Source organism: Amborella trichopoda, chromosome 3 (assembly GCF_054954075.1).
Source record: "Amborella trichopoda isolate Santa Cruz 75 chromosome 3, AtrichopodaSantaCruz75HAP2 v2.0, whole genome shotgun sequence".
NCBI classification, from domain to species: domain Eukaryota; kingdom Viridiplantae; phylum Streptophyta; class Magnoliopsida; order Amborellales; family Amborellaceae; genus Amborella; species Amborella trichopoda.
The window spans coordinates 5,274,768-5,299,255 of NC_142338.1; the positions used below are offsets into that span (position 1 = coordinate 5,274,768).

At 33.9% G+C, this 24,488-nt stretch overlaps 1 protein-coding gene across 3 annotated transcripts; it reads right to left on the reverse strand.

Annotated features, from left to right (window-relative positions):
* Positions 1-569: 569 nt before the first annotated feature.
* LOC18439927 (uncharacterized) lies at positions 570-11,437 on the reverse strand. Of its 3 annotated transcripts, XM_088863029.1 has the most exons (13): positions 11,400-11,437; positions 10,887-10,972; positions 8,407-8,609; positions 7,863-8,063; positions 7,633-7,704; positions 7,296-7,391; positions 5,784-5,863; positions 5,256-5,331; positions 3,835-4,045; positions 3,342-3,538; positions 2,826-2,925; positions 1,989-2,078; positions 570-1,476 (listed from the first exon to the last, which is right to left on the reverse strand). In XM_088863029.1, exons 3-13 carry the CDS (start codon positions 8,584-8,586, stop codon positions 764-766), a joined length of 2,016 nt encoding a protein of 671 aa, XP_088719155.1. In that variant the 5' UTR covers positions 8,587-8,609; positions 10,887-10,972; positions 11,400-11,437; the 3' UTR covers positions 570-763. The 3 variants fall into 3 exon arrangements, with proteins under 3 accessions (XP_088719155.1, XP_006850145.2, XP_088719156.1); XM_006850082.4 differs by lacking the exon at positions 10,887-10,972; XM_088863030.1 differs by lacking the exon at positions 10,887-10,972 and having other exon boundaries at positions 8,369-8,609.
* Positions 11,438-24,488: the final 13,051 nt, after the last annotated feature.

The following is a 24,488-nucleotide window of genomic DNA, read 5'->3' on the forward strand; positions in this document are numbered from 1 at the left end:
CAACTATACTCGTTTCCGCTGGCAAAAGCCCCCAAAGGATTGGAAAAAGGTTGGCAAAACCCTGATGCTTAAGGTATTATTTTTTAATTTCTTGAAATATTTTTCGTCTATTTTTTTGCTTCTAAGGTATTCTTTTTTCATTTCTTGAAATACTTTTCGTTTATTTATTTGCTTCTAAGGTATTCTTTTTTCATTTTTTGAAATACTTTGGGTTTATTTATTTGCTTTTTTCTATTTTGAAAGTTCTCGGTAGAACCTCCCTCTTTTCTTAACCCAAATTCAAAACTTCTTTCGAATTTCAAGATTAAGGTGCATTCGAAGCGGGCTCTGCCAGCAGTCCCAGTCCTAGCGAGAGGAGGTCTTGTGGCTCGACTCTCGTCAAATTTTTTACGGGACCCTATTCTCTATTAACTCTTTCAATATCTTTACGCCCGATACCAAGGTGGAGACCAGGTTCCTACCGACAAACTAGAAAAAAAATAATATGAAATCGGGAAAAACACAAATAAAAACGATGTTCTGAATGAGAAGTAATTCCATTAATGAGAAAAAGGACAACTACCCCCAAGTTAGAAGAAGCGCGCACCAAATGAATAATTTATTCAAAATCCAAAATCCACTGCCAAATCCAAAATCAACTGCCCTCAAATTTGAAGAAGCTTGCAGCAACCCACCAAATGAATAATTTATTCAAAATGCAAAATCAACTGCCCCCATCCGCCAAAAAAAAGAAAAAGAAAAAAAAGGAGAAGAAAGAGAATCATCAAGCTGTTGTGACATTGAAATACACAGTGTAGAACTCATCCCTCAAGCTCAATAGAGGCATAAGCAAGAAATTCCTCATGGGTCCCTTGGCCATAAAGCTTATACCATGATACTGGCTTAACCCCTTATGAATTCCAAAGCTCGCCTTACTTTCGAAATCAGAACCAGAAGTAGTTGGTTTACACTTCAACTGGACTGATTTTTCTGCGTAAATGTAACAACCTCTATGGCTCTCTGACTCGAAAGAAACACTGTCTTTCTTCCCATCCAACCCAGCAACCACCATGAAATTCGACTCGTTTCCTGAATTTGACAAGAAAAGCTCAGTGCCTGGGCCCCGGTGCATCACAGTCGTCCCTGGAAGATCGAATGGCTCCAAAGCCATGATCTTTCCAATGATGAATGTATCATTGGCTTCTCCATTGGTCTTTGGGACCCATCTAAAGGTGGAATTCGCTGCCTCATCAGTCCCCGGCAATGGTAGAGGCTCCATTGTTATAATGCCATTTGACTTCGACAAGACAAGGCCTGAATCTTGCGCTTGAGTGAGAGTTATTAAATGAGAGTTATAAGTGGGTGGAATTGGTGTTATTGAGTCAGATAGAGATTCTTTGGCGCCCAAGTTTAGGTCCCGGTCTCCATGGCTTAGCCCCGCGAGAAGGTAAGGACCGAATAGAATTGCTTTAATGGAAGCATACTCAGGGCGATCATCTGTGGAATCAGAAGTGCATAGTTAGAGAAGTGATCTGAGGAATTAGAATATTCATAGTTAGAGAATTTTTTCTCTCTCTTCATGGGTTCAAGGAAAAATATTCTCTACATGGGTTCAAGGAAAAATATCAAATCTGAGGAATTAGAAGTAATGGTTACCATTTTTTTTTTCCTTTTTTGCTTCAGGGGTTAGTAAGAAATAAGAAAATAATTTTGGTTTTGGAGATTCTTTCCAGTTCAGTTTCATGCAAATCATCCAATCTGTGGAATGGAAGGAGGCAATTTCCCCCCCTTAATATGGGGGAAGGGGTTCAAAGGAAATTCTGAAAAATGGCTAATTTCGTGATTAGAAACCATTTTCTTTCATTTTCATGGGTTCCAAGGGAAATCATAAACTCTGTGAAATTAAAAGCAATAAGTAGACCTTTTTGTGTCTTTTTTGGCATTGTGGGTTCAAACGAAATTAAAAAAAAAAGACTAGGTTGATCACAAATAGGCAACCGAGGTGATACCTTGTATTGCATCGGTCCTCAATTCAAGAGGGAGTTCCAACAATAGTTCATCTTCTGAGGTCCATTTTCTAGTGACAGTCAGGAAATTGCCTGTTCATAGAAATAAAAACATCATTGGAAGTCCATACCACAGGTTTCAAACGACAATATATTAGAAGAAGCACTTATTATTGTTGAATCAAAGATTAAAGTAAGCAGAAGCATGTGCAGGGAATGTATAAGGTGATGGCTGATATTTACTGCATATGGGAGAGTAGGGATCCCAGAGAACTCTGGGCACATGTATAACAAATTCCATTGGACTGTGATATATGGTTGTCCCAGGCTACAACCACCATGTATCACCACTGATATATGTTGGAAGGACTGGGGCCGTAGTGAAATTCACGAGGTGCAGTTGATCCCAACCATCCATCAGTGGGAACATATGATGGATGTATCATTGGTGGCTTGGAATTCAACAGACCAAACTCCATTGTACTATGTACAGTTCACCTAAATTAAAAAAGGAAATGTTCATTTATGGTTACTCTTATTTAAAATGCGACAAACCAAAGCTTATCTAAGATAATAAATTGGTGCCAGTATATCACAGACAAATTTACTATCACTGTCTCACCACCCTGAGATGTTGCAGTTTTTATTCACAAAATAAGTAGCATTGAATCATTTTATCCATATCAGGGTTACCCCAACTTTTGTTTTTGAAAATTCTTCTTCAATCTAGATTAGTTACAATCAACATAACTACATCAAGTAAACAAATGGTGAAATCAACAGTGAATTTAACTCACTAAAGGAGATCAAAAGATGAGAATAGCCAACATAGACCAGTACCTGGTGATGGAACATCCAACTTTTGAGAATTTAGAGTAGCTGATGCCTTATTTGACCAGTTTGGTATTCGTACATTTAGTGTTGACTCTTGGCTATTCCCCTGCACATAGTTGATATAAATTAAAAAATATACAGTTGGTTCGACCCATTTTGTAGTTGCATCCTAATAAGAAGCAAAGACGTTAGAGGCTAAGAATTTGAAGAATGCAGAAAATGACACAAGGGACTAAAGAAAATCGTTTGGGGTCTTCACCTCCAAAAGAAATGAACAGTGATAGTGAGAGTGGGTCTTACTGGAATGGAACATACCGTTATTGGTAGGTTCCACTCTATCACCATCACCTTCCATGTCATTGAATGGTGATGCCCCCAATGGACCATAGTTTTCCACAGTCCATTAGATTATAATTCACTTTCACTCTAAACATCATGTTAATGAAAAAACCTAAAAAATCATCCCATGGTGTTCATCTCAGCGATAGGAAAACTGGGTAGGAATCAAACTTCAAACAATACCTCCTTTGTTGAGAATTTCACAGAAATGTGTAGATACATGTCTGAAGAAACAACAGGCTGAACTTTCTGAGTTAATGTAAGTCCTCCTGAACTCCAGTTAAAAGAACTTGATATAAACTGAGCAATGTATAACTTGGGGGTGGCACCATCTTCCTGAAAGTATATTGAGTCTCCTAACTTTGAAAATGACTCTATACCTATAAAAGAGCAAATTCACAATTGAAACGTGTCTTAGACTCTTATTAATGACTACAGAAGGCACAAGATGAAGCAATAAACATCACAAATCAAGAACATCAGCAAGCAAAATTATTTTAAAAACCAGACACTAAACAAACTTTTAACGTGATGCAATTACTACAAAAGGGAAAGTATGCTATAATCCAATGGACTAAGAAAAACCATGGAAAATTGAATCATAAAATACTTAGCTATTTTGTAAGATATTACATCCAATTGAGGAAAAATGAACCAAAGGAAGAAATAATTCAACCTGTTCCATAACAACACCAAAATGTAGTGAATGGAGTTCCCCATTTATGAAGAGATATGGCCTTGGACACCCCGCGACCTAGAGGTAGCATATAAATCATGATCCCAGGTTGTCTCCCTCTTTGGATACTCAAAACACCGTTTGTCAAAGCGCGCTCGTAGTAATCGGCATACGCAATTTCCTTGGTCCATCGGAACAAGTGACGTGAAACCTATAATCATGACAACAGGCAACAGGGGTTATAGGGGCAAATTAATGATAGATTACTATATTTCAGAAATAGATATATGCAAATGTAAACCATATTGATCCAACAGTAAATTAAATGAACATATACTAGAAGTAAACAACATATTTGAAATGAAATAATTATCAAGAAGATATCAGCAATTAAACAGAACTACCATTAGAAGAAACAATTATGGACTTATATATATCAAGAAAGGTCTAAATTAGTTCCAAACTCTGTTTTAGGCACCAATTAGGTGCACTACTGGTTTCCTGCACTACTTCCAAAGAAAAATTTGCATCAACAAATCAGCCATAGTTGAAATTAGTGTTTTAAAGCTTCGCTGGCCTATCGAACTGGTCGCTAGCTGAAACAGTCTGGATCAGTGAACCAGATTGGAACCGGCTGTTTCTCGAATGAAAATTTCTATGGAAACCAAATATAAAAAATAAACCGTTGGAAACCTGGTGAGTTCAGGTGTCTTTAAACCTGGACCAGTCACCCAGGCCTTAAAGCTTCGCTGGCCTATCGAACTGGTCGCTAGCTGAAACAGTCTGGATCAGTGAACCAGATTGGAACCGGCTGTTTCTCGAATGAAAAGTTCTATGGAAACCAAATATAAAAAATAAACCGTTGGAAACCTGGTGAGTTCGGGTGTCTTTAAACCTGGACCAGTAACCCAGGCCTTAAAGCCAGCTCACCAGTTCTATAAACACTGACCAGAATCATTCATTACACATTTAGCAAGGTTGTATGCCATATTGAGGCCTTGGTGTAGTTAAACTCATGCATATTTAGGCATCGATATTGAGATGATGTATTTATGTGTACTCATGCACATGCATGCACATACACATGCACACAAACATATGGATATATCTTTCTATGTGTGTATGAATGCATTTTTGATGTAAACTTGTCGGAATTTCTGGAAACTTTAGGAAACTTTTTTCCTTTCCAAAATAGTTGGAGACATACGAAGTTTTAAGCAAATATGGTCCTAATGCCACATTTAGTTGGCATTCTAAATTGCAGAAAACATCTAAATATGGTTAGCATAGTGCATTTCACATGACATGATTATTCCAAGAGTGTCTTAAAATTTGAAGAATTTTCTATTCAAGAAATCATCAGAACTATTATTAGGAGAAACATATCTTGGGCTTTCAAACTATAGAAAAGAATTGCAGACCTTGAGCATGTTGTAAGTTGTACATGATTCTTCATTCTCTGTCTCGAGCGTTGTAGCAAGGCGTTTTGGGTCAGACCTGGAAACAAATAATCATGCCTAGGAGATTATCGAACAATGCATGGTATATACAGGATTTGAAATATAATCAAGCTGAAAATAGATCAAATCCTAAATTTGTTCTTCTAAATGGCATCCGTTAAAAGCATTCAATGTTCATCGCGAAGGAAACATTCAACACTTCATAATTGTAATAACATAAGTGGAATAGTTATAGCTAGAATGGGTGCGTCTCCCTCCCTCCTGGTCTTTATCAGTTACAATTCAGTGCGAGAATGCGGGAGGGTGAGGTGGACTTGAACTGAGCACTAGCAGCAGGCGCGCACACACTCACAGAGAGAGAGAGAGAGAGAGAGAGAGAGAGGGTCACCTCATTCTCTTTTAATTTATTTAATGAAGTGTTTCAATTTTTTGGATATCATTGAAACAAAAAAGAAGGAAATAAAATTCTCAGTGTCCTTAGTTTCTTACCAGAACTCGTGGACAGATGTACCACCAGTAGCATAGGTGTGAGATGAATTGACGATATTCAAAAAGTACGTTCCCATTGCCTATTACACCAAAAGTAATAATTAGCTCATACCCACGTAACTTTCTGATGATTTTTCTGAAGCTATTGTGTTTGAGAGCACATGTTCCAAAGCATTTCAACATTTAAACTGGCATTCCAAGACCAAGAGAATGGGCAGAAATTCTAGCATGGAATGAATTGGCTTATAAGCATTTCATTCGAACCATTTTCCTTCTTGATATAATGTAGGAATTGGAAAAGCAACAAATAAATTAAGGAATATCTCATATCTTTTAACGAGAAATATATCTTCATCCATTTAGGATCCCGAGATGGGTCTATAGCACATCTTATACATATGATATAAAAACTTTACAGTATTACTAAGACAATACGAGAAATAATAACAAAATAGAAAGAAAACACCTATCAATTGGATATGAACATTATAAATATGACAAACACAACATTTACAACGATTCGTGACAAAAAGACTTATTAAAATAGAAAACCATCAATGAAAAAATAGATTAGTAATCTCCATGGAGATATCATCAAGGAGTTGATTCATGCTAACATGAACATAGATCAGATTCTCTTAATTTGGGCCCTTTAAAACCAGTCACCGCATGCGTGAAAATGCTTTAGAAGTGCTAAAATCAGTTGTTCGCAGAGAAACACCTAAATAACTTGTGGGTCCCATTATTTATTTTTCTAAGTTTCTAGCAAGGGAGGAGACAAATATTTCCCACGCAATTCGGTAGATCATTTTAAGGCCTCATGTCCTGTTCACATGTTACTGGAGCATAGAATGTAGATATCCATAGAACCTTTACAAGTGTACGTTCACATACATCACCTTGAATTATAAAATATCTTTATCCACATTGATGTGGACCTCCTCCATGGTTTTTAGTGCTAATTCTACATGGTGTTCATGGGGTAAATTATGACATAGAGGGATGTATCATTTCATTCTATAATGTCAGACAACATCAGAATAACAGAGAACCTGCAATGTTTCTCAATGAATAGAATGAGAATACCAAAAGGGGAGTCCAGTTTGGTTTGTTTTCATGAACATACTTCAAGGGTCAAACCCTTGCCTCCTGCTACAAACCATGTGTGTACCACTAGGTCAAAGTGTAAGGACTCAATGACTAGAAAGAGGCCTTCAGCTAAAATATAAATATAAGAAGAATGAAGGAAATGATAAGCTATCCTCGAGGATAAAATGGGAAGGATACAACATACAATGCTTGAAATGCCCTTGAACAAATTGTTATAATATATAAACATAAGCATTGAGGGTATCAATCTCTCCTCTAGTCTTAGAAACATATTTAAAAATTAAAACAATCAATTGCTAAGAATTTACAAAAGAAACACAATCCCAACAACATACAGATTCAAACATGTTTATCTGACAAAAAGTTTCACATAAAGATATTATCATGTCATAGACTACTCACCTGGGCAAGTGGATCACCAGTAACCTCATAACGCCTTTGAATTCCAACAACAAGTGGAATATGTGTATTAGTATGGAAACCAGAAAGATCATCCTCCTGCACGAAATGAGAGAAGGACCAGCATTTATTAGCAATTTATTGATTACCAAAAAAATGAAATGTCTCCATTCTACTTTTGGTCAAGTGCACATATGCACGCTAGTACACATACACAGACATAGATATATATACAAAGATGCATTAATATTTGTTTGTGTGAAAGGGATGAAACTGAAAAAAGAAATTCTCACAAATAACAGAACAGAACATATGGATGGAGATAGGTAGAATATTGGACCTGCAATGCAAGCATCCCCAGAAAGCATGGTTTGTCAAACAGATGTGCCAATTCTAAATGCTTCTGATCTCCCTGCATTTGTAAGACATTCAAAGACAACTTATTAATGAAAAAAGGAAAACAGGTTAAAAATTGCAGGGAGTTATCTGATTAACTAGTACTGCAAAGGACAGAGGTCTACAAAGTATGAAATAGGACAGCAACATCAATAAGTATCCAAAGAAGATTACCGAGATGTCATACAGTCGATAGAGGACATCATTCATGCCACCGCTTTCCTCCATATTAAGTATTGTCCATTGCCTCTCAATGGTGTATTTTTCTATAACATTTTTCACGCGATTGCCAAAGTACTCGGCCATTAAAAGTACCATTTGATAGGCTTGAGCATTTCCGGAAAAAGTGTATTGATCCAAAAGACCAGCCATGATCTGTCAAACATAGTCATTCATTTACCAAGTCTATAAAAAAAACAGGGGAATAGACTTGTATGTAATTTTTTATGTCTTGATTCACATTCCCTTGAGCTCAACCAACATGATTACACTTCTACGCATACAGGTAGGTATTTGTATCTATAGAGGCACCTTGCAAATATTGTAGTATGGTAGCCAAACAGGTCTTATCATTTGCCAATATCAAATCACATTTATTTAAACCCAACCATCAGTACATGCTCATGTAAATGTAAATATGCGTTCACATATTTAAGTATCTACACATGCATATGTTCTACCTTGTGAATTGTGTATCTATACGCATGCAATGTTCTACCTTGTGAATTGTGTAGTATGGGGCCCAAATAGGCTTTATAGCTTCAAGTCGATCGAATGCCTCAGATGGAAAAGCTGAAAGATAGCCAGATCCCATGGCTTTCTGGCATTCATCGAGTGCATCGACTACTGCAGTCATTTTGTCATGGAGAGTGGCATTGTGGGTACTTGCCCACATCATAGCTGAAGCACTCAAATAATGTCCTGCATCATGCCAATTGTGATCATTAAACATCAACAGCAAGAAAAGAATTTCTGATCCTTCCTTAAGAGTAGGGGGATTTAAGCAATTTCAAAAGGATAGGTGATCTTATAGCAATCTATTACACATGCTTTTTTCTTTCAGCATATAGGCCTATTTCGATAAGCTAATGAAATTTTTTCATATTCTGATCCTAGTTGAAGAATATGCATAGGCTAATGTATAAAGACAATGAATCTGAAGATAATGAGAATCTGAGATAAACAGTCAGCTATATACAATAACAGAACTATAGGACCAAAAAGGTATCAATGCTCTCCACTAAGTATTTATCACCTTTTAGAATTGTTATTTACCAACAGGGTATTAGTTTGTCAAAACCTGAATCTCTCTCTCTCTCTCTTAATGCATATCTGCATGCCTTTGTGTGAGTGGAATCAAGAGAGACACTGAATTGCCAATTTTTCTTAGCATTTAAGAGTATCACATTAATCAGACTGTGTGCTCATTTTTCAAGTCTTACATGCTACAACTACTATATCATCATTCTGAACATTAATAAAAGGAAAATGGTTTGATCCCTGTCAAAAAAAAGTAAAGCCTCACTTCATAAGAAATTGCAATTCAAGGATGGGAGAGCTTTTGCATTGATCATCTCGGCTTGAATATTATGGTTGAAAAAAAATTAGGATTATATTGTAACAAATTATCTAGACCATCCATTTCACCCTAAAAATAAGTGGTCAAAGATCCGCATGGGCTGCACCATTTTTGAGTTTCAAGTTTTATCGTTGGTGTTGGTAATTGATTTTAGAGCCATTATGGAGACTTCTGTTGCAGAAAGTGTATTCCGGGATTTGACATGAGGCTTTATTTTATTTTCGCCAAGGCCATATAGAAACTTTCATCCTTAATAAAGTACCCTTTCCACTTTTTTCTAAAGCTAAAACTCCTAAAAAAATAATATAATAATTAAAGAGTAATATAAAGTTATAAACCAGACATGGTTAAAGAATTTGCATAGAAAAGCAAAAAAAGTACCATTATCAAATGACTATGGTGTAAGGTACTCCAAAGGGAGTGCACTATCTGTTCCTGCTGATGAAAGGTAGATATTGGACAGTAGGGCATTCACCCAGTTACAATCAATCTTAGCCATCAATCATAGGAACAGAATGTGGATGGCTCTCTGGAGTACTGTACACTGTACTCCATTGAACCATGACACAGTTATCCAATTGATGAAGCGTAGAAAAGAGTTCAGATGGACCACTTAGTAGAGTCATACTATTTAAAATAGGACCCGGTTTCTATGTTGCTAAGCCTAGAAATGTGGGCCTCTTAATAAATTTATTTTGATTTTAAGACTTCATTTTTAAGGATATGTAATCTCTAACATGGAGATCATGAGTATGAAATATTTTTTTTTTTAAAAAAAACTAGAAATAATAATTCTAGCAAGAAAACATTTCGATCGTTAGTTTCTATTATTTTTAGATGGAACACCTACTTGCATCCATCTTTAAGATGGATGCTTCACACTTTTTGGACCACATATGTAGAAATCCAGTCTACATGAAACAATTTTCGTTTAAAATATGGGGTCATAACAAAGTAATTCCAAACATGAGCTTCGTACTCTCAAGTATTTATTTGTAATAACTAAAAGGAAATGATGACGTAGGCCCATAAGCTCACAGTTACATATGAATCAAATCTGGGTCGATTTGATTGTTACGATCTCATTTTTTAATTTAATTTTATCTAATTATTTAAAAATAATTTATAAAATATAAAATAACCAAAATACCTTTAAAATATTTTGAGGGTATTGTGATCAATTTATTTTTTGTGAATTATTATTATTTGATATTTTTATTAGATTTAATACACGTCCAAAATTTAATTTTAAATGATTTGAATTTATAAAAAAAATTGAAATTAAAATATAAAATAAAATCGTGATCATTGGATCGGCTTAGATTCAATCTAAGCTTCTGAGCTCCAATAACTAAATATCAACATATTAAGGTTGTCTAAAAAAATACACCAAATCTACACTGTTCAATTAAAATACAGAATGTATATTATAATAACCTTAAATCTACCATTAAAGTTGCAACCTGACCGCACCCTTAATTATATGATATTCTTGCCTTTTAAGTTGCAACCTTGCCCAAATTAACTCCAAGAAAAACTTCAAAACCGTATTACAAACCACTTTAAAAAAACAGCACCCAAAACACAATTATCAAAGTTATAATAGAGTTTTAACTAACCAGTGCCTCAGCAGGTCTTGACGTACTGGATAGACCCGTTTTGACTCGGACCAAACCCGTATCGGTTCGCCGAACCAATCAAGATTCTAAAAGTGCCAAATCACATAAATCTCATCAATCAAATCACATTAGCAAACAATTTTGAATCAGACGATGCCCCTAACCAAATCAAATTGTTAATGACATTAGCAAATCTAATATTCAGTCACATCAATAAAAACAAATAACTACTCAGCAAACAACTAACGAATAAACCATCATAACACATAAACGAAATAAAAAACAATATATAGAAAACAATATAATAACAGTACAAATATATAGAAAATCATGTTAACAAAGCAACCAAATCAAATGAATTACCAGAAACATTATAACAACAAACCAATATATAGTAACAAAAACAGAAGAAACAATTTATAACCAAAAAATCCATTATTAACACTAAATCAAACACCCAAAAAGACTCAAGAAAAAACTCAGTGAAGTAGTAAAATCATATGAGAAACTCACCAACAAAATGGCCTCTAAGCTCACAATCTGGAGCCTCCCAGCCTCCATAAGCTACACCAGGATTTGGCAAACCTGCTGTTTTTCTAAAACTAAAAACCAGATTATCCACATCAAGCATTAACAGGTACTCTAAATTGGTCTGTTGAGCCATCCCATGGATCGAATCCGGATCCAAACGCACATTTTGCAGGGCCACTTCCTTGAGAGAATTACTCTGTTTTCCCTTGTTAGAGTTCTTCATTTGTCGGTACATCATCGACCAGTCGAGCTCGACGCCGGTACCCATGTTGCTGAATTGGTCCTTATCTCTCAAGAGTTGAGAAGGGAGGAGAGAGGACCACTGTGCATCATCAGTGTGGGTGAGATGAAAGGGAGAGGAAATTGTTTCTTTCAAAGTGTCATTTGAAGACGAGAGAAGGGCGTAACGAGCTGAGTGAGAGGAAGTTATTGAGTTGGTGCACTCTTTGCTGAAAACTTGGGCTAAAAACAGTAAGAACACAGGGAAGATCCCGAGAATTCTAGAGAGAGAGAGGAGTGAGAAACCCATTAAATTCATTCCTTGAAAAATGGCCTGATTCAAAAGGAGTGATGGGTCGATTTATAGTGGAGAGAGAGAACTGAATTTTGCTAAAAAACAAGTTTTTAGAGAGAGAAAGAGATCAACGTCTGAATCAAGAATGCATGTGATCTAAACAAGAGACGTACGTTTACAGGAATAGATTTCAGACTAAGACAGAGAGCTCACGGGTTAATTGTTCATTTTCATGTCCTTTTCTTCATTTTTAGAAATTTAACTTTTTTTAGAGAGAAAAAGTAGAGAGAAGAACTGTTTGCTTTGTTTTGTGTACTTGACAGTAGGCTCACGAATACACTGTATCAGCAACTTGATCTTATAGAGAGAAACTAACTACACAATGTGTTCTTATTCTAGAGAGAGAAATTCTAGAGAGAGAAATTAACAGAGAGGCGTACATTGGGTCAAAGTGCTTGAAGATAACTCTTCTGCCATAACCTTAAACTTATTTTCTCTCTTCGGATTCTTTGATGATTCTTCTAATGCCTCTCTCTTTAACTTCTACTTTTGAATCACGTAAGAGCCAAACGCAATCTAGAGAGAGAAAGTACGGTAAAACGAATTTAAAGAAAAAAACAACAGCAATCGAAAAAGAGAAAGTACGGCCAAACGAATTTAGAGAGAGAACATTCCAAACCCAACAATACCAGTAATTTCAAACCCAACAATATCAGTAAAAACAAACACTGAAATCGCAAGGCCAAACGAATTTAGAGAGAGAACATTCCAAACCCAACAATACCAGTAATTTCAAACCCAACAATACCAGTAAAAACAAACACTGAAATCGCAGATGAGAAATAGTAAATTAAGAGAGAAAATTTCTACTACAGGAGTATCCAAATGCAAAGAAAAACAGGTGCTAAAATGCAAAATGCAAAATGCAGAGTAAAATTTATGATTAAGAGAGAAGTAAAATTTAAAAGAGAGAAAATCATAAAAAAAAAAAAAAAAAAAAACTCAAAGAGAGAGAGAGTGTTCTCAAAACCCAAAGCAACACCAACAAAAGCCAACACCAAAACAAATGGACAATCCAAAAAACCCTGATTAAGAAGAAGAAGAAGAGTGGCTTTTATAATGTGAGTAAGAGTTAGTATAGAATAAATATTCCATTTTTCAAAATTAAATTAGGGGCTAATTATCTTAACTATACTGTACTAATCTTGAAGCGTTTTGTTTTTAATGGCATTATATTTGTAGAGAGCTTAAGCATTTTTCAAATTTAAATTAGGGGCTAATTATCTTAACTATACTGTACTAATCTTGAAGCGTTTTGTTTTTAATGGCCTTATCTTTGTAGATACGAGGGGCTGGGCATAGTCCACGTAGAAAAACAGTAGAAGAAGATGGATGAGTGACAAAGTAGGGAAGTTCAGATTACGTGCTGACAAAAAAATCTGTATAAAATACTCTATCTAATTTGGATGATTGTTTTTTCTTCTTTTTTTACAAGAAAATTTTGGATAATTGTTTTGTAACAAGACTGTATTGCCCATAAAAAAAAAAGATTATTTGCTTCTGCTGGAGGATAATATTCAGTCACACCTAGCGACCAGCCTTTAAAAAAAAAAAAATAGAGAATGGAAAAGAAAACAGCTTTACAAGAACAAATGAACTATAATATATACTTTCCATATTAATGAGATACATAATATATATTTTCCTTTCATAAACAAGATTGGAATCGCACAATTTGGTAAGTATATATATATATATATATATACTGACGACAATATATACTTTCCATATTAACGAGATACACAATATATATTTTCCTTTCATGAACAAGATTGGAATCGCACAATGTGGTAATTAGGCATATATATATATATATATATACATATTGACTATAATATATACTTTCCATATTAACGAGATACATAATATATATATTTTTTTCATAAACAAGATTGGAATCGCACAATGTGGTAACTAAACATGGGGGTGCTACAAGCACAACCCAACCCCTTTCCTAGATATCAGTGTTTAGTAAATGATTGTTCTTTTTTTATTTTCTTTAAGTTACTCATGTGGTGGTACTAAAGTAGATGTCAAGAATTTGGATTGAAAAATAAATTATCCTATGTCGATCTTTTGCCCGGTGGAGTAAGGTTATAGCTTGCTCCCACAGGTGTATGCTATAAATACAAATGTCTACCATCCATTTAACCCGAGAGACAAGTGAGTACGGAGTTACAACTATCATTCCACAAAAATTCAAAAAAAAGGATGAGAGTTTGGAGACATGCTTTGCAAGAACCATACATATCCAATACTTTTTTGTTTTTTTTACATATCAAATATTTGTCTATCTACTCTTTAGTGTCTATCCCATATATTTATCTATTTTGTAACGAATGGAAATGTGAAAGGAAAATATACATGGTCTATCCAGAAAAGTGCATATTGTAATTTGTATATTTGGAAAGGGAAAATACAATAAATACAAGATATTGTGTCTACTTTTTTTAAATAATCAGATTAAAATATACACATTTCATATTAACTGGATATACAATATATACTTTTCTTTCACGATTTATGTAAGGCTTAGGCTCTAAACAATCAAAGTAAAGCACACCTTCTAATAGTATGGAGAAATGTGGTTTCTAAAAATCTTTCTGATAGCCTAAAATATATTTTCATCTCTAATTATAAAATTTAAAGCTTAAAAAATAGCATAGATCGAACAGATCTATGAAAACTTGAAGATTGACGGTCAAAAAATGCATTCCAAAACTTGAAATCCATTTTTTTTCTCTGTCCATATATTTTGAGGTCAAGATGATCAATTTATGGATATTTGGGCATCAAAACAAACCGTTTTAGTGAAATTTTTGAAGTACACCATGATTTGATTGTTCAGAGCCCCGCACTTGCATAAACTTTTGTAAGACTTGTGATCTCTCTCATATTTCAGTGGGCGATGGGAGTAGTTTAAAAAGAGAGAGATTCAACTACTACTTTCCTTTCTCATAAATTCTCCCCATAGAAGGAACTAGGAAGAGTCCTATGGTTCTTTTATAGTTATATCCTTTCATTATTTAGTTACTTTGCCTACACATATTATATATAAAAAGCTGACAATAAATTTATCTCCTATTTATCCAAAAACTCCTCACATTGTATACATTTTGTTGTTAACTTCTTTCTGAAAGTGTCTTTTATTATAGAGAAATTTATCAAAAAATGCACTTAAGATAATAAATATTTAAATTTTTTCATCTGTTTTGATTTAATTTCAAAATGCCCACCTACCCATGATTTTGAGTTGGAATAGTACAAAGGGTTAAATGTTAAAGAGTTGGAATAGTACAAAAGGGTTAAATCTTCAATAATTGAAAAAATGTGTATTTGATAATTAATACAAAATAATGAGTATGCATGTTCGTGCCTATGTTGTGTATTTGTTAGTGAGTTTGTGAGATATAGAGTGAGTTTGTGCGTGTGTGGAGAGAGAGAGATCGGGCTTGGGTTAAGACAGTAGTAGCCGGGTTTTGATAGCCCTACATCTCAAGATCCATTCCTATGTAACATCGTCCTAAGAGAGACATTAGAGTGAATGTTCTCCCAATCCAAATCCAAAACCAAACCATCTTTCTCTAAATTGTATCTATTCCTAAAATTCATGTCATCGTGCAATCGTAGACATTCGTTTTCAATTGATTTGATCATAGCCGTTAGGAATAAACAATCTTATCTTACTAAATAGAGAGTTTCGATATAAACGTAATTAGTGATGCTGAGATTTCTAGTAAGGGCATTGAGAAATGGGTTAAATCTTACCAAAAATAAGGTTTTCAATGTTTTATTAAATCTTTCATTTAATTAAGAAAGTATCATATCCCTTATTTAAACTATCAATAAATTTCTTAATTAAACAATCAAAAGAAATTAACAATATGCCATATTTCTTATTTTTATTTTTTAATCTTTCTTTCAAAAAAGAAATTGGGCACTTTCGTATACAATATTTTTTATTGCTGCGAATGATTTGATATTATAAAATAAATGATATGAAAGGGATGTAAATAAGGTTTCAATACATGCATAATAGGTTAACTTCTGGATTTCTCAATTAAATTTTTTATTTAAAATAAAGGACGCAAAAATATAATTGATCATTCAATAATACGGTCCTAATAGGTAAGATTTGTTAAAGTTAAAAAATTTCATGAATCTTTTTATTTTCTACTTCCAATCAAATATTAAAATTATTTTGTAAAAATTATTTATGTTTGAAATACTATTTTTTATTGTTTAAAAATTTACTAATTTAATATAACGGATACATGACATGCATAAAAAAGGAAGATACGTGAATTTTTGTTATTTGAAAAATTACCCCATGTAAAAAATTATTTATCCTCAAACAATAGGGCTTTATATAAATTCTCACTTATCTCAAATCCTTAATTTTTTTTAATAGAAGTACTAAAACTTTATTAAAAAAAGTAACTAGAAAGAAATTACATAATCAGAAAGAATTCCCTATGTTAAGGAAATACCCTTTAGCCAAAAAATCAGCCAAACAGCAGCACATTTGCTTTGCTATAAACATGCACAAAATAAATGCCTTGATAAGTACAAGATCTGTAGCAAGACCCACGCGATAAACATGCACAAAAGAAAACTTTGATAAGTCCAAGATCTGGAGCAAGACCTAAGCTCTCTAGTCCAAGATCTGGAGCAAGACCTAAGCTCTCTCAAGGCTGTTTGATAAGTCCAAGATCTGGAGCAAGACCTAAGCTCTCTCAAGGCGGTTTGATAAGTCCAAGATCTGCAGCAAGACCTAAGCTCCCTCAAGTCCTAAGTACCTAAATTTATTGTCACAAACATTTTCAGGTCATTTTTTAGACCATGAATTTTGTATGGTTAGTTGTTTTCTTCCGAGTAGACCTGCATGAGTAAAAACAGAGTATTTCCTTCTTTGTCCCTTACCACTCCTCCGAAACCATTTTCTTCCTAATCCCTTCCCACTCCTCCAAAACCATCTAACCAAGTTTCCTAACAGACTCCTCCAAACAAAAAAACCATCTAACCAAGTTTCCCTAACAAACTCCTCCAAACAAAAAAGCCATGTAACCACGTTTCCCTAACAAACTCCTCCAAAACTATCTAACCAGGTTTCCCCAACAAACTCCTCGAAAACCATCTAACCAGGTTTCCCTAACAAACTACCATCAAAGTTAAGTTTAAAGACACCTAACTACCATCAATGTTAATTTTAAAGACACCTAACCAAATTATACCATCAAAGTTAAATTCAGTTTAAAGACACCTAACCACCATCAAAGTTAATTTTAAAAACGCCTAACCAGATTACCCTAACAAACTAAGATCAAAGTTAAGTTTAAACACCTTAAATCTAACCAGGTTTCCTTAACAAACTACCATCAAAGTTAAGTTAACAAACTACCATCAAAGTTAAGTTTAAAAACCTTCAAAGTTAAATTTAAACACTTTAAACCTAACTACCATCAAAGTTAAGTTTGACACCCATCGAAAGTGGTCTCATGCCTTTGGTCACCCATCGAAAATGGTCTCATGCCTTTGGTCACCCATCGAAAATGGTCTCATGCCTTTGGTCTACATTTAATGGTCTCATGCCTTTGGTCTACATTTGATAAAGCCCATTGGGAATATGTTCATTAAATTTCTCCTCACGTCTACTTCCAAAATATCTTGGCTTGGAATATGTTCATTAAATTTCTCCTTACTTTTACTTCCAAAATATCTTGCCCTACTTTTATAACATATAAATACCGTCCTCTCACCATTTGCTTGCTAAAAAAAGAGAGCGATATGCCCTACTTTTATAACAGATAAATACCATCCTCTCACCAAGCAAAAAAAGAGAGCGGCAAAAAAAAAGAGAGCGATAAGTTTGAAATTATAGTATAACTATAACTATCCCAATCTGAGTAAAGAAACATCGCCTTATTCTATACAAAAGAGAGATAAAAAAAAAGAGCGATAAGTTTAAAATTATACCCGGAGGTATAACCATAACTATCCCAATCTGGGTAAAGAAACATAGCCATATTCTATACGTGAATCGACAATGGAGAAACAAATGAGCACCTGTTTCACCATCCTCCTTGCACAAGATTTCGACAAAATCTTCCTCCTTACACAAGAGACGTATATTCAATGAAATCTTCCCTCCCTCCTGATGAGATTATCAATGGACCCTTATCTTCAACTGCCTAATCTTCTCTCTTGATAAGATTATCAATAGTTTACCTCTTCTCTCTCAATAAGATTATCAATAGTTTACCCCTTATCTTGAACTGCCAACCATAAGAAAGCTTAACTTTTGGCGGTAAAGGCACTTCCAGGTGTTGACCACCAATTTTGGCAATTTCAGGTATTGACCATTTCCATCGATCATGGAATAGATACATAGATTTCATGGAAAATATTCCATCTGCATCAATATCCCAAACTACCTCGTCAACTGCATTTTGAGGGATATATACATCATTAAGTAACGATAACAAGGCAGGAAATTCAGCAAATAGTTCATCCGATATCCTATTGTAAGGGAAGTTAATTTAATTTTCCACACCACCTGATTATCCCTGATCTCAAAAGTATTAGCAATCACAACATTGAGGTTATCCATCCTTTGAAATACATCCGAAAAAACAACATTAGGGTTATCTATCCTTGCAAATAGTTCATCCGATATCCTATTGTAAGGGAGGTTAATTTTCCACACTACCTGATTACCCCTGATCTCAAACGTATTAGGAATCACAACATTGAGGTTATCCATCCTTTGAAATACATTCGGAAAACAACATTAAGGTTATCCATCCTTTGAAATACATCTGGAAAAACATATTTCACAAGCGATTGATCTAACAAACGTATATTTATTATTTAAAAATGGAATTTATCAAATTTATCTATAAGAGATGAACAATTTAATGCTTTACCATATCTTTTGAGTTCAAATAGTTGCAAATGGGCAAAAATATTGAATAGTCCAAAAAAACACTAAAAGAATAACACTTTTTAATACAAAAATAAAGAGGGGCATATTAAAAGGGAAATCTTTTTGAAAAGATACTTCATTAACACTAAAAAAAGCAAACAAAAAGGAACCATACTCCAACAAAACACCTAAATTAATGTTAAATTACGATACCTTGTTGTCGATTGAATCATCCAACTATTTACATCAAAAGAGAAGGACAACAGGTGAAAAGAGGCATTTCTTGAAAGTGAAATTTTCAATGCATTGGTATAACTTTTTATCATGGAAAGGAAAAAGGCTTAAAGCTGCATTTTTTATTCAAAGTAGATAATACCTTGAAATAACATCGAGGAAAAATTGTAAAAAAAACCCCAAAAATAGATTTACCCCAACCTAACTTTTCCTAACAACTTCTTTCTAAAAAACTATATTTCCTAGCAAATAACCCTCCAATACGAAAATACCCTTCCCTTACCTAACAAATTATTTTCGCTTGAGAGGCGGTCCGTCGTTTGGAGGAGACGGTCTGGAATGGGTGGTCAGACGTTTCATTGTGGCAGTCCGAGGATTATGCTATGACCGTCGTTTGGAGTAGGCGGTCTGGAATGGGTGGTCCGACGTTTCAGTGTGGCAGTCCAGGGATTATGCTATTGGAGAAATGGGCAGTTAGACATTTTGAAATAACGGGGCGGTCCGTCATTTGGAGGAGACGGTCTGGAATGGGTGGTCCAACGTTTCAATGTGGCAGTCCAGGGATTATGGTATTGGAGATATGGGCAGTTAGACATTTTGAAATAACGGTTCGGGATTTTGAAGAGGCAGTATGGCCTTTTGAAGTGGCGGTACGTCATTTTGAAGGTGCAATCCGGCGTTTTGAAGTGAGCAATTCGGTGTTCTACAAGTGCGGTCCGACGTTTTCTTTTATTGGGATACAAAAATGATTTATTATGTACGGGAAGGATATGTTTGTCAAAAAGTAATAATAATAAACTTTTTGTATTGGGGTATTTGCGAAAAAACATGGTTTTTTGGGAAGAAGTTGCTAGAAAAAGTTAGGTTAGGGTAAATTGATTAAAAAATCTATTTTTGAAGATTTTATGCAATTTTCCCTAACATTAATGTGTATCGCAATATTTAGAAGATTTGTAGATAACTTTCATTTTCTAATTCCCTTTTGGGTGGGTAAGGTCGACTCAAAAACCCTAAGAATAGCATTAAAGCGTTAACGTTTCAAGCAAGGCCACAAATGTGGGGTCAAGTAGATAATGACCCTAACGGCGACAAGCTTGTCTCCCATCCATCCAAGATTCCTTCTTGACTGTGATGTTGTGAACATGTACAGTATCTATTTGATTTGTATACAAACACAACTGTATACACCCTACTTGTTTATGTGAATTAGGAAAATATTCCAATAGAGCAATGATTTCATGCAACTGTTGTATAGTAATATGATGCAACAACTTTAAAAAGCCATCTTGTAGCCATTTGTTTGATCCAAATTTTGAAATATACACTCTTTATATTCTAATGAACAATTACAAAAAAAAAAAAAAAATTAAAACATAACTTAGAAGTATTTTTTTAGCCCAATTAACATAGGCCATTCATTTTGATGAGATGCTTAAATTAGGCCTTAGAAAGATTTTTTTTATTTTCAACTTTTTTGGATGGCTTTATTATTATTAGATGAACAATGTTAAAAAAGGAAAAAAAATGATTTTGAGGTTATAAAGGCTAAGATCTTGAAATTCACAAAATGAATGGTCTAGATTTGTTTTCGAAGGGGACTCATTTTGATAATATCTAGGGTTCAAATTGAACTTTTTTTTTGAGGAGGAAGGGGGGATTGATTGTTGAGATGAAGAGGGTGTGTGTGTAAAATTTGAGGTCATACAAATACCACAAACATGGTTTTCTAGAAGTGTCGTTGTATTATACTACGACACAACCGTTGCATTGGATTATTCCTCATTACAATAAGGCTTTTGTACTCACGTTTTTTGGGTTTTAGGGTTTTGTATCATGGGGTACTGTTGTTTGGATTTTGTAACGCGGGTTCTGTAATACACTTACTATGGGGACTTAATGCCCAGAAATACAAAAAAATAGATATTTTTTAACAGATGGCCCATTGTCCACGTTTGTACCATTTCCAAAATTACACATTTCCACATAATGTTTTCTCTCTCTCTCTCCATGTTTTAAAACCCACCAAATTGGGCCCACAAGCATCGTTATTTTATGGGGCAGAATGTTGGGCTGTCAAAAAACAATATACTCATAGGATGAGTGTAGCTGAGATGAAAATGTTGAGATGGATGAGTGGCAAGACAAGAGATGATAGAATTTTAAAAGAATACATTAGAAAAAAACTTAAGTGTGGTTCCAATAGGTGGTAAAATGAGAAAAAATAGAATTAGATGGGTTGGGTGTGTGCAACACATATGCAGTATAAAACATGCTAGGAAGTGCAAATTGGTTCAAGTAGAAGGCTAAAAAAATACAATGAATAGGCCCAAAAGTATATAGTTAGAAGTAATGTGAGAACATATTGAGACTTATGACCTCACAAAAAAGAAAAAATTGAAAACACAATTTAGAAAGTATTTTTTTAGCCCAATTAATATAGGCCGTTCATTTTGGTAAGATGCTTAGATTTAAGCCTTAGAAGGATTTTTTCATTTCTATTTTTTTTGGATGGCTTTATTATCATTAGATAAACAATGTTTAAAAAAAACAAATTATTTTGAAGTTATAAAGGCTAAGAACTTGAAATTCACAAAATGAATTGTCTAGATTCGTTTTTGGATGAGACTCATTGTTACCATATCTAGGATTCAAATTGAACTTTTTTATTGGGGGGATTGATTATTGAAATGAAGAGAGTGTGCGTGCAAAATTTGGAGTCATACAAATACCACAAACATGATTTTTTAGAAGTGCCGTTTCATTATACTATGATACAACCGTTGCATTGGATCATTGCTTATATATATATATATATATATATATATTATCAAAAAAAGAAAAAAGTGACACATTAAGGGGACTATTATTCCATTTGATTAGAAAAAAGGTATCTTTTTTTTTTCTTTTAATTATTTCTTTATTTATTTTTTAAAAAAATAGTTAGTTTTTTTAAGATGTTAGTAGGACAGTATCAACGGAAATAGAAACGTGATGATTGAGGTAGGAGAGTGCTACTACTGCAACCCAACCCGTTTCCCGTACTGGCTTTTAATATATTATGACGGTAATGTGACTTGCTTAACATTCACTTTGGAAAGTAGGATGTAAATTAATATCTTCAAACATTTTAAAAGGACCATTTAGGAGCAACACTTGACTATCTCTTTGAGAGAGAGAGAGAGAGGGTCCGATGGTTCTCTTTTGATGATTATATGTGGGGTTAAACCTTTTTCATAAGCATAGTGTCTATTTATTTTCTCTGGTAAACTTTAACGGGATTGTATGCAAGGAGATCATTTATCTTTGATACAAAGCGGTCACAACTACTTATAACTATTTGATGTGAAGTGTGATGGCTTGGATGTATCATCAATTTCAAAAAAATTTCTTTTGAAGTTTGGGCTTGATCAATGGAATAACTGCAGCCACCCAATTTCACATCCAATGATCAAGATTAATGTCTCACCTTCTACAAAAACTAAATGGTCTCATTCTCTACTTTCCCAACTTTAATAAAAGAGTATTCTTCATGGCTTAAATTTTGGGGATGTTAAACAAGAAGATAAAATCTCAAAAGTATTCTTCGTAAGCCCATGAAAGTTAACATCTATGTTTTAACTCTCTTAAAAAAATTTATAATTTAATAATCTCGACCATCATTATCATGAATTCAATAAAAATAGGTTTTAATTGAAACTTTATAAATTGGTTATTTTAAACTTAAGTCCATCCCTTTTGACCTCTCGGTCATCAACCGATGATGAATAAATTCTAGACTTTTTGACACAACATTATACATAGATCTAATGTAGAACGATTTAAAATGTATTTATATCCTGAACCCGGTCTCATATAAACTTTTCCCTCCTTTTATTAGCATTGAAAATGATGAGTTTTCAAAATTGAGTAGTATTTTAGGTCGACATTTTTTTCTATTTTTCCTATTCCTGCTGGAGCATAGTTTATATCTACTTCATTGATCAGAAGACTTACTTGGAAGATTTTTTTCAACTTAAAATTTTGGGAACCATCTAAGAACAATTTCAATGGAAAAAAAATAAAGTTTGAATTTTCTAAAAATTAGACAGCCTCTATTCAATCTTGAGAAAACATTTCTTTCAATCACGCAGAGGGTGCAATTAAGAAACTTTTTGTATTGAGATTAATCTATAAGTTGAAGATGTTGCATCCCAAAATTTGCCTTGTATCCAAGGAAGCAAATGAAAAATATAATCCCGCAGGAGTATAATATCTTTTTGGCTTTTCCTTCTGTATGAGTCGTTATCTCGAAATTCCTAGCCAGTGTCGCTTTCGAACGGTGCACCACCGAGATTTTACGTCATTTATGTGCAACGCAGCCTTTGGGACGACATTTTACTTGCACTTACCATTATGAATGAGAGAGAGAGAGTGTGTGTGTGTGTGTGTCGCCACTTGTACTTAATATTAAGAGAGAGAGAGCATTTGAGAAGAATATAACTTCGTCATAATGAGCACTTGTCTCTTCTTAGTCTAGTGTCTACCTCGAGTTATAATTATCTTCGATAGATAAATAAATATATTTATTTAATTGATTTGATTTATTTTCCCTAACTTTTTATCTAATAAATAGTGTCCACACTATTTTTAAAGTTTTAAACTTTATAAATAAAAATAAAAATATATTTTAAGGCTATTATAAAGATTTCCAATATTGAAACCATATTTCTCGATACTATTTGTGAAGGTAGGTTCTAATTTGATTGTTTAGAGCATTTATTTATAAAGTTTAAAGCTTTAAAAATAGTGTAGATTGAGAGATCTATGAAAACTTGAAAATCTTGAAATTTGACTATCCAAAAGTGTGTTTCAAAATATACTATTTTCAAAACTTGAAATCCATTTTTTTCTCAGGTTCATGCATCTTGATGTCGAGATGATGAGGTAAGCTCGAATTTGATTGTTTAGAACCTTGGCTTTATATAAACTTTTCTCTTATTTTATTAAGATGATTGCAAATGTTGATAATAGTTCAAATATTATCCTAATTAAATTTACTCAAGGGAAAGTATATGCTAATATTTGCTTCAACAAGGACAGTTGTTACCACCGCTTGGATGTCAAATCAGGTGGCTATCAAAGCACGTAGCTAGGAGTTTGCTATTGACTTGGCTCAAAGTTTTAAATAAAAATTTTCGAAATTAATGACGTAGTCCAAGCCATAGAATTTTACTGGGTCGAGTTGATTGTGATTGCTTTATACTACAAGTAAAAGGTCTCATATTATATAATCTTGAAAATTGATATATCACAATAATTTAAGGTTGCCATTATTATCATGAGGAAATAATTTTTCAGC